At 44.5% G+C, this 16,652-nt stretch overlaps 1 protein-coding gene across 1 annotated transcript in view; it reads left to right on the plus strand.

Annotated features, from left to right (window-relative positions):
• xylb (xylulokinase homolog (H. influenzae)) overlaps positions 1–16,652 on the plus strand; it is a 247,710-nt gene that overhangs the window by 21,167 nt on the left and 209,891 nt on the right. The window contains exons 10-11 of the mRNA XM_041183919.1: positions 7,249–7,377; positions 9,043–9,108. Of these exons, the coding sequence (XP_041039853.1) occupies positions 7,249–7,377; positions 9,043–9,108 (195 nt within the window). The remainder of the gene's footprint in view (positions 1–7,248; positions 7,378–9,042; positions 9,109–16,652) is intronic.

A 16,652-nucleotide genomic window follows, 5' to 3' on the forward strand; every position in this document is an offset into this window, starting at 1 on the left:
TCTTGTTGTTTGTGGTATATCTAAACGATTTAGACTTGAATGTAGGAGGGTTGATCAGTAAGTTTGCGGATGACACAAAAATTAGTTGGGTGGTAAATAGTGAAGAGGATAGCCTTAGAATACAGGAGGATGTTGACGGGCATTGATGATTGTCATAAAAACCCACCTGGTTCACTAATGTCCTTTAGGGAAGGAAATCTGCTGCCCTTACCTGGTCTGGCCTACATGTGACTCCACAGCAATGTGGTTGACTCTTAAATGCCCTCTGAATAAGGGTAATTAGGAATGGGCAATAAATGCTGGCCTAGCCAGTGATGCCCACATCCCATGAGTGAATAAAAATAGTAGGAAGGGAATTTTTAGATAGATGAAGGGAGATTTGGACGTCAAATGGATCTCAGTCTGTTCACAAACACCCAGACAAGCAATATGTTTATTTTTCTCAAGGGTTACTGACAATATACAATGACAACATGAATGTTTTTGTTATGAGGGAGATGCAGTTTCAAAAACTTATGAAACAATAGAATTTACATATTAAAGAGAGAGAGATATATGTAAAGGAGAATGAGGCTATGTATCAGGAGAAGGCATTGTAAGAGGTGAGGTGAGAGTAACTGCCCTTGACGTCAAGGCCGCAGTTGACCAAGTGTGGCATCAAGGAGCCCTAGCAAAACTGGGGTCAATGGGAAAGCTCTCAACTGGTTGGAATCATACCTAGCACAAAGGAAGATGGTTGTGGTTGTTGGCGGTCAGTCATCTCAGCTCCAGGACATCACTGCAGGAGTTCCTCAGGGGAGTGTCCTCGGCCCAACCATCTTCAGCTGCTTCATCAATGAACTTCCTTCCATCTTAAGGTCAGAAGTGGGAATGTTCACTGATGATTTCACAACATTCAGCACCATTCGCAACTCCTCAGATACTGAAGCAGTCCATGTCCAAATGCAGCAAGACCTGGACAATACCCAGGCTTGGGCTGACAAGTGGCAAGTAATATTTGTGCCACACAGTGCCAGACAATGACCATCTCCAACAAGAGAGAATCTAACCGTCGCTCCTTGACGTTCAATGGCATTACCATCACTGAATCCCCAAGATCAACATCCTGGGGATTACCATTAACCAGAAACTAAACTGGACTAGCCATATAAATACCGAGGCAACAGGAGCAGGTCAGAGGCTAGGAATTGTGCGACGAGTAACTCACCACCTGACTCTCCAAAGCCTGTCCACCATCTACAAGGCACAAGTCAGGAGTGTGATAGAATACTCCCCACTTGCCTGGATGAGGGCAGCTTGCACAACACTCAAGAAGCTTGACACCATCCAAAGCAGCCCGTTTGATTGGCACCCCATCCACAAACATTCACTCCCTCCATCACCAATGCACAGCGGCAGCAGTGTGTACCATCTACAAGATGCACTGCAGGAATTCACCAAGGCTCCTCAGACAGCACCTTCCAAACCCATGGCCACTACCATCTAGAAGGACAAGGGCAGCAAATTGATGGTAACACCACCACCTGGAAGTTCCCCTCCAAGTCACACACCATCCTGACTTGGAAACATATCGCCACCGTTCCTTCACTGTCGCTGGGTCAAAACCCTGGAACTCCCTTCCTAACTGCACTGTGGGTGTATCCTCACCACATGGTCTGCAACAGTTCAAGAAGGTAGCTCACTACCACCTTCTCAAGGGAAACTGGAGATGGGCAATAAATGCTGGCCCAGCCAGCAAAGCCCACACCCTGTGATCGAATAAAAAAAAATCTAATAGAAGTGGGTGAAGTTGTCTTAATGAAACCTGCAGCATTTGTGCATAACCCTTATGTCTACAGAAACTGGAGGTAGAGAAAAGTCATTTGAAATTTCATTGCCCAGAGTATTGTGTTAATTTGCTGAATGTATTTAAAATCTAAACCCTACTTTCGGACTGTTGCCTTAAAGGGGGTGTATCTGGGAGTCAGGTTAATTAGGAATTTTACGAGTTATTATAGTAGTAATTTGTAATCCTATGTATGTGCTTGAAACCTTTTCTTTTGTTAATAAATATTTTAATTTAGCTTTTTAAAAAAATCTCTAAGTCTTGGTGGACTTATTACTTCTGAATTCCATGCACACAGCTCAAAATAAATACAAATTGCAAAGCCGTTGTGATAGCACAATCAAGTTTCCCTCGTGGATTTGCTCTGTCTGGCGCACATCATCTGCCATGTCATAACATGGGGCCTCGCAGGCACAAAGGTCAGTGACATGCACCTGCATTGCTGGATTCCTGGAGATGCAGGGCATCATCAATTGCACCTGTGAGTCCCTCAAGGCACCGAGTGAGCAGCCAGTGAGATCCATCAAGAAGAAGGGCTTCTACTCCCTGAAAGTTCAGCTGATATGTGACCACCATAAGTGCTTTATGCAAGTGCATGCTCACTATCCTGGAAGCTCATTATTCATGACACCTTCATCCTCTGGCAGTCCAGAGTGCCATTGCTCTTTGTGCCATCATCAGAACTCTCTGTGTGTCTTCTAGGGGACAAGCAATATCCCTTGAGGAGAGGGCTACTCGCACCTTTACGTGACCCCCAAGACGGAAGCCATTGCTCTCAAGGACCACTACTGAACACGCCATCGGTCTTCTAAAGGTGTGGCTTTGGTGCCTTGATCGTGCACTCCTGCAAGGGTCTCATGCGCTGTGGAGGTCTGCTGCGCTCCTGTAACATGGCCGAACAGAGGGTTGTGAGCCTTGAAGAGGGTGAAGCACTAAATCAAGACGGTTAATTGGTGGAGAAAGAGGGGGCTGAAGAGGAGGAGGAGGATGCAGAGCAGAACCCTGGCACATGCTGAGAGATGACCGGGGCAGTCTCAGGACTCAAAGTACTCAGCAGGACGACGTTACTGCTGGGGCATATCTGATCCATGCACTTCTAACCTAAGTGCTACTCATCCAGCAGGACTGCATGCACTAGCAATTTCTTTGCCCTGCTTGTGAGAACACCCCCATTAAACATTGAGGATACCCTCCATCATGCTGTCTACCACCATGCTAAATTGAATATATTTCGAACAGATCTAGCAACGCATGATTGGGCATCCATGAGGTGCTGTGGGCCATCAGCAGCAGAATTGTACACAACCACAATCTGTAACCTCATGGCCCGGTATATTCCCCCACTCTACCATTACCACCAAGCCAGGGGATCAACCCTGGTTCAATGAAGAGTGCAGGAGGGCATGCCAGGAGCAGCACCAGGCATATCTAAAAATGAGGTGTCAACCTGGTGAAGCTACAATTGAGGGCTACTTGTGTGCCAAACAGCATAAGCAGCAAGTGATAGACATAGCTAAGCAATTCCACAACCAGCGGTCAGACCTAAGCTCTGTAGTCCTGCCTCATCCAGTCGTGAATGGCGATTGACAATTAAACAACCCATTAGAGGAGGAAGCTCCACAAATATCCCCATCCTCAATGATGGAGGAGCCCAGCACAGCAGTGCAAAAGATAAGGCTGAAGCATTTGCAACCATCTTCAGCCGGTAGTGCCGAGTGGTTGATCCATCTCTGCCTCCTCCACTGGTCCCCAGCATCACAGACGCCAGTCTTCAACCAATTCGATTCAACATCTGAACATCAAGCCATTGTTTCCAGGACTGTCACTGACCTCAGCTCCTCTGGGGATCTTCCTTCCACAGCTTCCAACCTGATAGTCGCCCAACCTCGGATGGCCCGCTTCTACCTCCTACCCAAAATCCACAAATAGAACTGTCCCGGTAGACCGATCGTGTCAGCTTGCTCCTGCCCCACAGAACTCATTTCTCGTTATCTTGACTCCCTTCTCTCTCCCCTTGTCCAGTCCCTTCCCACCTACATCCGTGATTCCTCTGACACCTTACGTCACATCAACAATTTCCAGTTCCCTGGCCCCAACCGCTTCCTGTTCACCATGGATGTCCAATCCCTCTATACCTCCATCCCCCACCAGGATGGTCTGAGGGCCCTTAGCTTCTTCCTCGAACAGAGGCCCAGACAATCCCCATCCACCACTACTCTCCTCCGTCTGGCTGAACTTGTTCTCGCACTGAACAATTTCTCCTTCAACTCCTCTCACTTCCTCCAAATAAAAGGTGTGGCTATGGGTACCCGCATGGGCCCCAGCTGTGCCTGTCTCTTTATGGGGTATGTGGAACATTCCTTGTTCCAGTCCTACTCCGGCCCCCTTCCACAACTGTTTCTCTGGTACATCGATGATTACATCGGTGCTGCTTCATGCTCTCGTCGGGACTTGGAAAATTTTATTAATTTTGCTTCCAACCTCCACCCCTCCATCATTTTCACGTGGTCCATCTCTGACACTTCCCTTCCCTTCCTTGACCTCGCTGTCTCAATCTCTGGTGATAGACTGTCCACCAATATCCATTACAAGCCTACCGACTCCCACAGCTACCTTGACTACAGCTCCTCACACCCCACTTCCTGTAAGGACTCCATCCCATTCTCTCAGTTCCTTCGCCTCCGTTGCATCTGTTCCGATGATGCTACCTTCAAAAACAGTTCCTCTGACATGTCCTCCTTCTTCCTTAACCGAGGTTTTCCACCCACGGTGGTTGACAGGGCCCTCAACCGTGTCCGGCCCATCTCCCGCGCATCCGCCCTCACGCCTTCTCCTCCCTCCCAGAAACATGATAGGGTCCCCCTTGTCCTCACTTATCACCCCACCAGCCTCCGCATTCAAAGGATCTTCCTCCGCCATTTCCGCCAACTCCAGCATGATGCCACTACCAAACACATCTTCCCTTCACCCCCCCTGTCGGCATTCCGTAGGGATCGTTCCCTCCGGGACACTCTGGTCCACTCCTCCATCACCCCCTACTCCTCAACCCCCACCTATGGCACCACCCCATGCCCACGCAAAAGATGTGGCACCTGCCCCTTCACTTCCTCTCTCCTCACCGTCCAAGGGCCCAAACACTCCTTTCAAGTGAAGCAACATTTTACTTCCATTTCCCACAACTTCGTTGCTCCCAATGCGGTCTCCTCTACATTGGAGAGACCAAATGTAAACTGGGCAACCGCTTTGCAGAACACCTGCGGTCTGTCCTTAAGAATGACCCAAACCTCCCTGTCGCTTGCCATTTCAACACTCCACCCTGCTCTCTTGCCCACATGTCTGTCCTTGGCTTGCTGCATTGTTCCAGTGAAGCCCAACGCAAACTGGAGGAACAACACCTTATCTTCCGACTAGGCACTTTACAACTTTCCGGACTGAATATTGAATTCAACAACTTTAGGTCGTGAGCTCCCTCCTCCATCCCCACCCCCTTTCTGTTTCTTCCCCCTTCCTTTTGTTTTTTTCCAATAAATTATATAGATTTTTCTTTTTCCCACCTATTTCTATTATTTTTAAATATTTTTAAATCTTTTATGCTCCCCCCACCCCCACTAGAGCTATACCTTGAGTGCCCTACCATCCATTCTTAATTAGCACATTTGTTTAGATATATATCACCAACTTCAACACCTATGTGTTCTTTTGTTGTCTGTGACATCTTTTGATGATCTGCTTCTATCACTGCTTGCTTGTCCTTACAACCACACCCTCCCCTCCACTTCTCTCCCCCCACCCAAACCTCCCCCCCCCCCACACACACACACACACACACACACACACACACCTTAAACCAGCTTATATTTCACCCCTTCCTTGGATTCACCTAGTTCTGTCGAAGGGTCATGAGGACTCGAAACGTCAACTCTTTTCTTCTCCACCGATGCTGCCAGACCTGCTGAGTTTTTCCAGGTAATTCTGTTTTTGTTTTGGATTTCCAGCATCCGCAGTTTTTTGTTTTTATCACTCCGTGATATCAAGAAATGGCTGAAGGCACTGGATACTGCAAAGGCAATGGGCCCTGACAATATTCCAGCAATAATACTTAATACTTGTGCCCCAGAACTTGTCATGCCCCTCGCCAAGCTGTTCCAGCTACAACACTGGCATCAACCTGGCATTGTGGAAAATTGCCCAGGTTGGTCCTGTACACACAAAGCAGGACAAATCCAACCCGGCCAATTACCGCCCCATCAGTCTACTCTCCATCATCAGTAAGTTGCAGTTGGGACCTGAAAATGGTATGGAGGTCGGTGTCCTGACCCCAAACGGAAAATCCTGCCCTTGTCTTATGCAAATTAGTACATTTATTCTTAGTACAATTCTACAAAACTTCCCTAAAATGACATGCTGACATCTAGAACCAGGAACTGTTGGAAAAAAACTGTTCAGTAAGGAGCTTCCTCATAACTGGATTATCACGAGGATTTTTTTTTCACCAAGACTGTTGTGCAGTGCAGTGATGTTTTTTAACATTGAATTGAACAGTGATGCCATGTTTGGATCTTTCCAAGAGGCATCCTCATGGATGCCTCTTGGAAAGATTTTCTCTGTGAATTTGTCCCATAAATGTTAGATCTGAGCTGTGCAATGTACCTAATTGCACACCCCAATTTGAGAATGGTTGATAAAGTCACTGGTTGCAAAATGAGAACTATTTCATCTATTCCATATGACTGTATTCTTCACCATATCTCTTGGATTAAAATTTGCCAATGGACATGTCAAGTCTATCACTTGCTGCTTATGCTGTTTGGCACACAAGTAGCCCTCTATTGTAGCTTCACCAGGTTGACACATAATTTTTAGATATGCCTGGTGCTGCGTCTGGCATGCCCTCCTGCACTCTTCATTGAACCAGGGTTGATCCTCTGGCTTGGTGGTAATGGTAGAGTTGGGGAATATACCAGGCCATGAGGTTACAGATTGTGGCTGAGTACAATTCTGCTGCTGATGGCCCACAGCACCTCATGGATGCCCAATCTTGCGTTGCTAGATCTGTTCGTACCCAAACATACGACAATGTTCAATCCTGTTGGTGATTGCTATTGATCTATTAAAAAAGAAATTAATGTATTCTCTCAATGGGGAGTATTAACCAGGTCTATGCTCCCGATCTTCCCCATTCAGTCAAATATCCTGCAACATCCTGGGCTTCTACATGAAGATGGTGACCTTACCTGTGGAATTGTATTCAGCCAATGCTTTCAAGAAAGAACAAAGGGGAAGGAGAAAATTAATCGAAAAAAGTTAAATTAATTTCCATTCAGTAACTAGAAATATTGAAAATTATTGACAAACCTAAACAGGTATTTAATTCGAGTGTTATTCAAAGAATTCACATTATTTTTCCCTCCTTTTCTCTTTAGTCTAGTTTCGCTGTGAAAGAATCTCCTATCTGGATGGACTCCAGCACCACCGAAGAATGCCAGCAACTAGAAAAATCTGTTGGAGGGTCACAGAGACTTGCTGACATTACTGGATCGCGTGCTTATGAGGTTTGTTTAAATTGACTACCTTGGCAAAAGCATTGAGTGGTGCTGTAGTCACCAATGAGTGAACGAGTGGAAGGTGTCCTGACAGACAATGGCATAACCACTTGCTTCGGATGATTTTTTACTGATTAAGTACTTCGAGGACTTAATGTGGATTTAAATGATTTTTAGAGCAAATTATGTTGAAATATCTGGCAATTTATTATAGCCTGCAATCTAAAAACACAAATGAGGCACAGTTCAGCTTGGTGTCAGAAGGTCTTTACCTCACCAGGATGTTCTGAAACATTAATATCCTGCATGTTAGGCAAGCTATGTTTGCGCAAAGTTTACTCTTCTTAAGGGAAAAGTAATTAATACCAGGGAGATTTGAAAAAAAAACCTGACTTCCTTTCCTTTGCACCCTGACAATTTGTCTGTAGCTGTGCCTTGATTGTTGGCTGTTATGATACTGAGTTCACAAGTAACTTTGGAATCAGATTGCTACAGAAGAATTTGTTATAGATATGTTAAAAGAGTGTACACTAATTAAATGTTAAGTTCGATTTTTAAATTTATGTGCTGAAAAATGTTATTTTGCGACAAATGAACCCAAAGAACTTTGTAGTCCAGTTTAAGCTGCGATGCAGTTGAATTGCACCGGGCACAAAAACTACAGAATAACTAGCGAGCAATGGAGTGATAGATTCAGTTCTGTCAATCTGCGCAAGATTTCATCAAGGGGATGTTCTTTCATCGGTTTGATTTCACACTATTGTGATATAACTAACTATGCAAAGCCAAATTTAAATGCTATTTGGGAGTCTTGGCACATTTGAACTTTTCGCGGGGAAGTAAAGGTTGGATCTTGCTAACATAAATCACAGAATTGTTATAATGTAGAAGGAAGCCATTTGGTTCTTCGTGTCTGGACCAGCTCTCTGAGCATTTTAACTTAGTGCCAATCTCCTGCCTTTTTCCAGTAACCCTGCGCAGTGCATTCCAAACCCTAACTACTTACTGTGTGATGTCTACACCTCTCTGAAATTTCCTTGCAGATTTGTTCCTCTATATCCTTCCCACAATGTAATTGCCCCCTTCTTATTCCTTAGCTCTAGCCAAATCGATTCCGTCCTTGAATCCTCTGACACATTCTCTGATGCATTCCACGCATCCTGGTATCACTCTCTAATATTCTCTCCTGGTTCCCACACCCCTGCTGAGTTAGTTTAAGCCCCTCCCCAACATCACTGGCAAAATGACCCGCAAGGAACTCAGTCCCGGCTCTGTTCAGATGCAATCTATCTGGCTTGTACAGGTGCCATCTCCCCCAGAGCCAGTCCCAGTGTCTCAGGAATCTAAAGCCTTCCCTCCTGCACCATGTTTCCAGCCATGCGTTCATCGTTCTTATCTTCCTATTTCTGAACTCACTTGCATGTTTGGATGCAAAGTTCTGAACATAAGCAAGAATGTTACGAGGGAAGTGACGTAACTGCTTTTTGATGGCACACACTGCTGTAATGCAGGAACTAGTATCAAATCATTACCAAGCAGTTACAGGCCATTAAAGATTTAAATTGTGTTCAGTGGGACTTTGCTCCATTTCATCTGCCTGAAACGCTAATGAATACTTGAACTAGGGTTGGTTTAGGTCAGTTGTTAAACATTTGTATGTTTTTCACCTGACAGCGTTTCACAGGAAATCAAATTGCTAAGATCAACAAGAAGAACCCTGAAGATTACAAGAAAACTGAGGTAAACTGTAAAAAAAAATTGGTTGTAAAGCAGAATAACAACTGTTTCATAGTGATGGAATGCACTCTTACAGCTCGATGATTGTTTATGATCATTGAGCAGTCTTCTCAGGGTCTGCCAGTGCTCTAATGTATGGGTTTGCAGCATCGTAGTGATCTGTTTCACCTGGAACAATATTGCACTGCAGCGAGGACTGGAGCTCCAGTAGGAGGAAGATGATGAGCATTCCACATCTTTGGCGGAAGAAGAGAAGAAGCAAGAGGAGACGGGGGAGGAACACCTATGGCGAGGGCACCGGTAGCCACACACTTCGCTGCCAGGGATTCCTGGGATGGACTGATTCAGACACCCTTTAGCAACTCTTGTCACACCATTCTTCACAAGGCAGAATGTACCTTAGCAGGTTGTGGGCATGTATTAGAACAAGAAGACAGTGGAGCTTTGATTTCTGGTTTCTGATTCAAAAACATTAAATAGACTTGCGAGAATGTAGCGCGATGTTTAAACACCCAAGTAAACACACCCTGCGCAGCTACAAATCCTTTATTTTATTTTTGTACTGCTTCTACGTGGTGCAACTCCTGGAGCTTCAACAATCAGGCTGCTTAATTCCCTGCTCCTCTGCAGGGGTGGAAATGGGCATCAGGACGGAAGGAAGCATGTGAGGCTCTGACCGGAAGGGGAGGTAGGGCAGGAGCAGGAGTGAAGGCGCTTTGAGCAGACTCCCACTTCCATGTGCCCTCTCTCCGTCTTCCTCTTATGGCCTACCTGCACTTCCCTGCTAACCAACAGCTGGAGAGCATGTTGCTGAACCTTATTGAGGCATTGAATGGCCAAGGAAAGGCATTCCTCAAAACTAGCCTTTGCTGAGAGCCAACATGCACCTGTCCAACAGGCTGCCTGTCACACCTGATGCTCCACGCAGATAGCTACTCTTTCCATGGACTTGGACCTCAGCACAAAGACCTGAGGCATCATGGCACTCATGCTAGAAATGGAATCTTCCAATACAGTAAGTCCACACTTAAAGATGACTCACTTAACGTTGTTTCACTTTAACGTCGTAATTATAGTGTCAGTATATCCATTTAACGTTGCCAGCTTCACTTTAACGTCTTTGCCTTCCTCTTCTGTGGCCCGCCTGCTCAAATGACTTTTCCTGCAGTACTTCCACTCTCTCCCTTCAGTCCTTCTTCCTCCTGGTTGCCCTTGCCAATTCTCTTCCCCCCCCCCCTCCCACCTTGCCTCTCCCAGCCACGCCAACTAACCCCCATTACTGATTCCTCCCCCTTGCCAACTGCCCCATCACCCCCTTGCCGAACATAGGACTTGGGAACAGGGGTGGGCCATTCAGCCCTTTGAACCTGCTCCACCATTCAATAAGATCATGGCTGATCTGGTGATCTCAACTCCACTTCGCCGTCTGCCCCCCATAACCCTTGATTCCCTTGTCTATCAAAAATCTGTCTAACTCTGCCCTGAATAAATTCAATGGCCCAGCTTCCACTGCTTCCTGGGGAAGAGAATTCCACAGACTAACAACACAGAGAAAAAAATTCTCCTTCCCTCAATCTTAAATGGTAGACGTCTTATTCTTAAACTGTGTATACTGGTTCTAGTCTCTCTCACAAATGGAAACATCCTCCTGGGGTATCTACCTTATTAAATCCTGTCAGATTGCTGAGTCCTCGCCTTAATTGTCTCTTTCCGCCTTGCCGACTCCCCCCACCCCCACCCCCACCCCCACCCTTGCCTCCCGGCCTCTGTCCTTACCTGAGTCTTTGGGGCCTGTTCTTCAGTGACTCCCGATTCCTGTTATGCAATTTTACGCCAGCGGGATTTTACGGTTCCCCCGAAGTGAGTGGACTTTTGAATGGCTTGCTGCATTTCATGGCCCTGCCCCCACTGCGACGGGCTGAAAAAATTCTGCCCCAGTTTCTGCTTCTGGCATTGCTCTGAAACTCGCATGATATCCTGGGCTCCATCTAATGGCAGAAGTTAGTGCAGGTAGCTGCTAACTACACTTACCAGCTTCTGCCACTAGATGGAGCCTGGTCATTCTAAAAGTACTGTGAGGTGAGGAACTGTAATTTTTTAAAAGATTAAATTTGTATACTGTATTTTTATATTTAGTGATGTATTTTATTTATCAAGTTATTTCAGCCAGCAATGCACAGTGCTGTACCTGTATGGTACAGTATTTCAATGTACATTGTTTTTCTGGGCGAGAAATGTCCAAAGGAGCCTAACTTTGGCTTGAACATTGATTCCAATGGGAACCCATGATTCACTTAAAGCGGTGATTTTCAGGAATGCAACCACAACTCTAAGTGAAGACTTACTGTATCTCTCCAGTCATGTGCTGTGCCTCTGCAGAAATTGATCCTATCCAACAGATACAATGTGCTGCTGACTGTGTGGATAAAGGTAAAGACTGTTGGAAAGACAGCCAGAATGTGGACCATGGCACCTTGTCCGATGGTTGTCCAATGGAGAGAAGGAGGAGGAGAAGCGTAATGTGGTAGTTGTAATGAATTCAATAACTTGGGGGACTGATAGGATCCTATGTAAGCAGATCAAGGAATATGATATGTTACCAACCTGGTGCCAGGGTGAGGGACATCTTCAGCTGGCATATTTTTCAGACTGGAGCTTTGTAGACTGTGATGTTCCCCAAGGATCAGTGCTAGGACCCGCACCTTTTGGACATATGGTTTGGATGTTGGAATACAGAGTAAAATTTCAAAATTTGCTTATAATACAAAACTTGGAGGTTTTCAGACAATAAGGATAATGTCCATCAACTGCAACAGGACGTAGATAGGCTAGCAAAAGGGCAGACAAGTGGCAGATGGAATTTAATACAGTCAACTGTTAGGTGATGCATTTTGACAGGAGGGCAAGGGAGAGGCAATATAAACTTAATGGCACAGCTCTAAAGAGTGTACAGGGACAGAAAGACCTCTGCTATAATGATTCTATTAAATTATATTGGAAAAGGAGGGGGAGGATCCAGATCCAGTTTGTATAGCCCAAGTTGGAACCATCATCACTGGGAAAAGTATTCAAGAGCTCTTGTTTGGATAGTACCTAAAACTAGGAGCTGAATTAAAGAACAGGACCTCCGGTTATAATTTCTGGAATGTTACCTGGACCATGTGCAAATTGGCATAGTGATAAGCATATTGTGGAGGTGAACAAGTGTTTAAAGGAATGGTATTAGAAAGAGGGGTTCTATTATTCAGCCATCAGTATTGGGACAAGAAAGAACTGTACCATTGAAATGGGCTCCACCCAAACAAGGCTTGGAAGCAGGGTATCAGCGGAAAGGATAAATAGTGCAGTCACGGAGTTTAAATAGTAACAAAAAAGTGGATGTTGGAAACTGGTAAATGGAGAGGACTCAGGTGTAAAAGTTAGTTTAGATAACAAATAAACAAAACAGAAAAAAGCAAATTAACAGTCAGAACTTGTGCTATGAGGCACTACAGGTAAAGGGAAAACTAAAAGATGTAAAGTAATTAAACCAGGGGTGAGAATTAAGAAATATGAGTAAAACATTAGAGCAGAAGGACCAATTAGATTGTGTGACCCAAATAAACATTCTTTGTACAATACACTCAGTATAAAGAACAAATTCAACTTGGAGGGTATGCTAATTCAGCCATTAATGGCACATGGCTACGAGAAGATTAGGACAGAGAGCTAAATATACCATGTGATAAGGTCTAAAGAGGCTTTTAGCTCTCATAGAGATTGAGATAAGTAGACTAGCACATCTTAGAAAGGTGATGGATTTCTTGAGTGTTTCCGGGATTTTTTTTGCTGCAGTGTGTTCTAGAACCAATAAGGGCTCATGCCATATTAGATTTAGCAATGTGTCATGAGCCAGATTTAGCCTAACAGTGCAAAAAAGATTTAAGGAATTGTTCCACGGATGTAGGACTTCAGGTATGTGGGTAGATTGGAGAAGCTGAAGTTCTTCTCCTTAGAGAAGAGAAGGTTGAGAGGAGATTTGATAGAGACACTCTAAATCTTGAGGGGTCGGACCTCTAGAGATAGAGAGAAACTGGTCCTCTTGGCATAAGTTTTAAGAACCAGAGAACACCAATTTATGGTGAATGGCAGAAGAATCAAAGGTGAAATGAGGAAAAATCTTTTTGTGGTTAGGACCTGCAATACACTGCCTGAGAGTGTGGTGGAGACAGATTAATCGTGGCTTTCAAAAAGGAATTTGATACCTGCCTGAAAGGAAAAAAATCTGCAGGGCTAGGGGAAAGGGTGGGGAGAGCAGAACAGACACGATAGGCCAAATGGTCTCCTGTGCTATACCCATTCTATAATTTTAACAGTGATCATAATATGATGGAGTTCAAGGTAGAGTTTGAGAGGGAGAAACGTGAAACAGCTGCTATGATTCTAGATTTAGTTAAGGGTACCCTCAACAGCATGAGACAGAAACTGTCCACTGTAAAACAAAAACAGAATTACCTGGAAAAACTCAGCAAGTCTGGCAGCATCGGCGGAGAAGAGCAAAGTTGATGTTTCGAGTCCTCGTGACCCTTCAACAGAATTAAGTAAAAATAGGAAAAGGAAATAGGAATAGGAAACTGTCCACTGTAAACTGGGCAAATCTGTTAATGTGTAAAATGACAGAAGATCAGTGGGAGGTATTCAAAAAATAATTTAGCATGATATGCAAATAACGTTTACCCCCTAAGGGGCAAATAAGTCTCAACTTGCCAAAAAAGATGAGGCAATATAAAAGCTATCAGAAAAAGCATTAAAAAATGCAAACTAAAGCAGAGATCCTGGCAAATGGGAGAACAGCAATGAGTGACGAAGCATTGTAAGAGCTACCAAAAGGGTGTATGAAAATTGCAAGCAATAACAAAATCAACAGAAAAATCTTTCACAAAAGAGGGTTTTCAGGAGCATTGTGGGTCTCTTGGAAACTGTTAACAGTGATATTGTCAATGAAAATAAGAAAATAGCATGCATGCCGCACTCCTAGCCAAGTTGTTCCAGTACAGCTACAACACTGGCATCTACCCGGCTATGTGAAAAATTATCCAGGTATGTCTTGTACACAAAAAGCAGGACAAATCCAACCTGGCCAATTACTGCCCCATCAGTCTACTCTTGATCATCAGTAAAATAATGGAAGGGCTCATCAACAGTGCTATCAAGCAGAACGTGCTTAACAATAACCTACTCACTGATGCCCAGTTTGAGTGCCGCCAGGGCCACTCAGCTCCTGACCTCTCTACAGCCTTGGTTCAAGCATGGACAAAAGAGCTGAACTCCCGAGGTGAGGTGAGAGTGACTGCCCTTGACATCAAGGCTGCATTTGACCGAGTGTGGCTTCAAGGAGCCCTAGCAAAACTGGAGTCATTGGGAATCGGGGGGGAAAACTCTTCACTGGTTGGAGTCGTACCTACCACAAAGGAAGATAGTTGTGGTTGTTGGAGGTCAGTCATCTCAGTTCCAGGACATCGCTGCAGGAGTTCCTCAGGATAGTGTTCTAGGCCCAACCATCTTCAGCTGCTTCATCAATGACCTTCCTTCCATCATAAGACCAGAAGTGGGGATGCGCGCTGATGATTGCACAATGTTCAGCACCATTCGTGACTCCTCAGATGCTGAAGTAGTCCATATCCAAATGCAGCAAGAGCTGGACAATATCCACACTTGGGGTGACAAGTAATATTCACGCCACACAAGTGCCAGGCAATGACCATCTTCAACAAGAAAGAATCTAACCATTGTCATGAAGAGATATTAATGTCTATAATGTTATTGGAAATTATTTTTAAATTTGAATTGTAGTAAGGTGTGTGTCTATGTGTGTGTCTATGAGTGTCTTAATTGAATTAAAACCAGCTGGTCTGGGTGCTTTGATGTATAGTGATTTGAGATGTAAATTAGTAAAGAAGTTAAAAGGTAAAGTGTAAATTTGCATTTGTTGAATAAAGCATTCAAGAGTGGGAATAAAATCTTGCACCTAGCTGGGAGATGCCAAGAAATATGTTTATATTATAAAGTTGGTGGAATAAAAGGGTTTATTGTTAGGAGAGGTAAAATTTTTAAAAAACCTAGTAATACAATGGAAAATTTACATTCAAAGGAGAAGCTAAGTATAAACAAAAAGGAGTTTGTGTGTGTAAGTCAGATACATTTAACATCTAATCAGCCTGTAAGCCTACAACTGTGTCTGCAAAGGAAACAAATTGAAAGGGAATTCATTTTGAATTCATAAGGTCAAATGTGCTTTGCCTGGTGTCTTTATAGTCTGTGTGTTACTGTTGCCTTGGTGAAGACTTACCAGAGAGTGATTAACTTGGAGATTTGGTTAAAAGTGTATTATGGTAGTAGTTTGTAGACGTGTGTATGTGTTTAATTTGTTGTTAAATTAATAAATGTTTAATTTAGTTTTGTATTAAAAAACCTTTCGAGGCTCGGTCATCTTATTCCTGAATTCAGAGCTGCATCTCAAACATACCAATTGAAAATATAGGTTATAACAGTTGTTCAAGTTTCCCTCTGGGATTTAAACAACTTAGCCTTTACCAACTGCTGTGTCATAACACCATCGCCCCATGATATTCAATGGCATTACCATCACTGAATCCCCCATGATCAACATCCTCAGGGTTACCGTTAACTAGAAACTGAACTGGGCTAGCGATATGATTAATGTGGCTACAAGAGTAGATTAGAGGTTAGGAATCCTGTGATGAGTAACTCACCTTCTGACTCCCCAAAGCTTGTCCACCATCTACAAGGCACAAATCAGGAGTGTGATGGAGTACTCCCCACTTGCCAGGATGAGTGCAGCTCCCATAACACTCAAGAAGGTTGACACTATCCAGGACAAAGCAGCCCGCTTGATTGACACCCCTTCCACAAACGTTCACTTGCTCCACCACCGACACACAGTAGCAGCAGTGTGTACCAGCTACAAGATGCACTGCAGGAATTCACCAAGGCTCCTTCGACGGCACCTTCCAAACCCATGACCACTATCATCTAGAAGGACAAGGCAGCAAATAAATGGGAACACCACGACCTGGAATTTGCCCTCCAAGCCACTCACCATCCTGACTTGAAAATATATCGCAGTTCCTTCACTGTCACTGGGTCAAAATCCTGGAACTCCCTCCCAATTAGTATGTTTGTAAGTTTTTATGTTTGCATAATGCCTCCCAGATTGATAGCATCTGTCCATCTTGGGAGACAGTGGACTGCACCCTGGGTATATGTCATTTCTGCATTGAACATCGCCAGGCCTGAGGTCGACTGATGTTTTTTCCTTCCGGCGGGCTCTCTTTTCTGCCATCTGGTCATTTCGTTTGTCCTCTGCTTTTTCCACGCCCTCTCTGACTGCTTGTCTCCAGGCAGCAGCATGGAATTCCCAGCATCGACTCTGATCTTGGTCAACTTGAGGTCTCACTTGCAGACATCCTTATATTGCAGATGTGGATGATTTGTTGGCCCCGTGCCGATAGCAAGCTTGCCATTGAGCATGTCTTTAGGGATGTGGC

Source organism: Carcharodon carcharias, chromosome 3 (genome assembly GCF_017639515.1).
Source record: "Carcharodon carcharias isolate sCarCar2 chromosome 3, sCarCar2.pri, whole genome shotgun sequence".
Lineage (NCBI taxonomy): Eukaryota > Metazoa > Chordata > Chondrichthyes > Lamniformes > Lamnidae > Carcharodon > Carcharodon carcharias.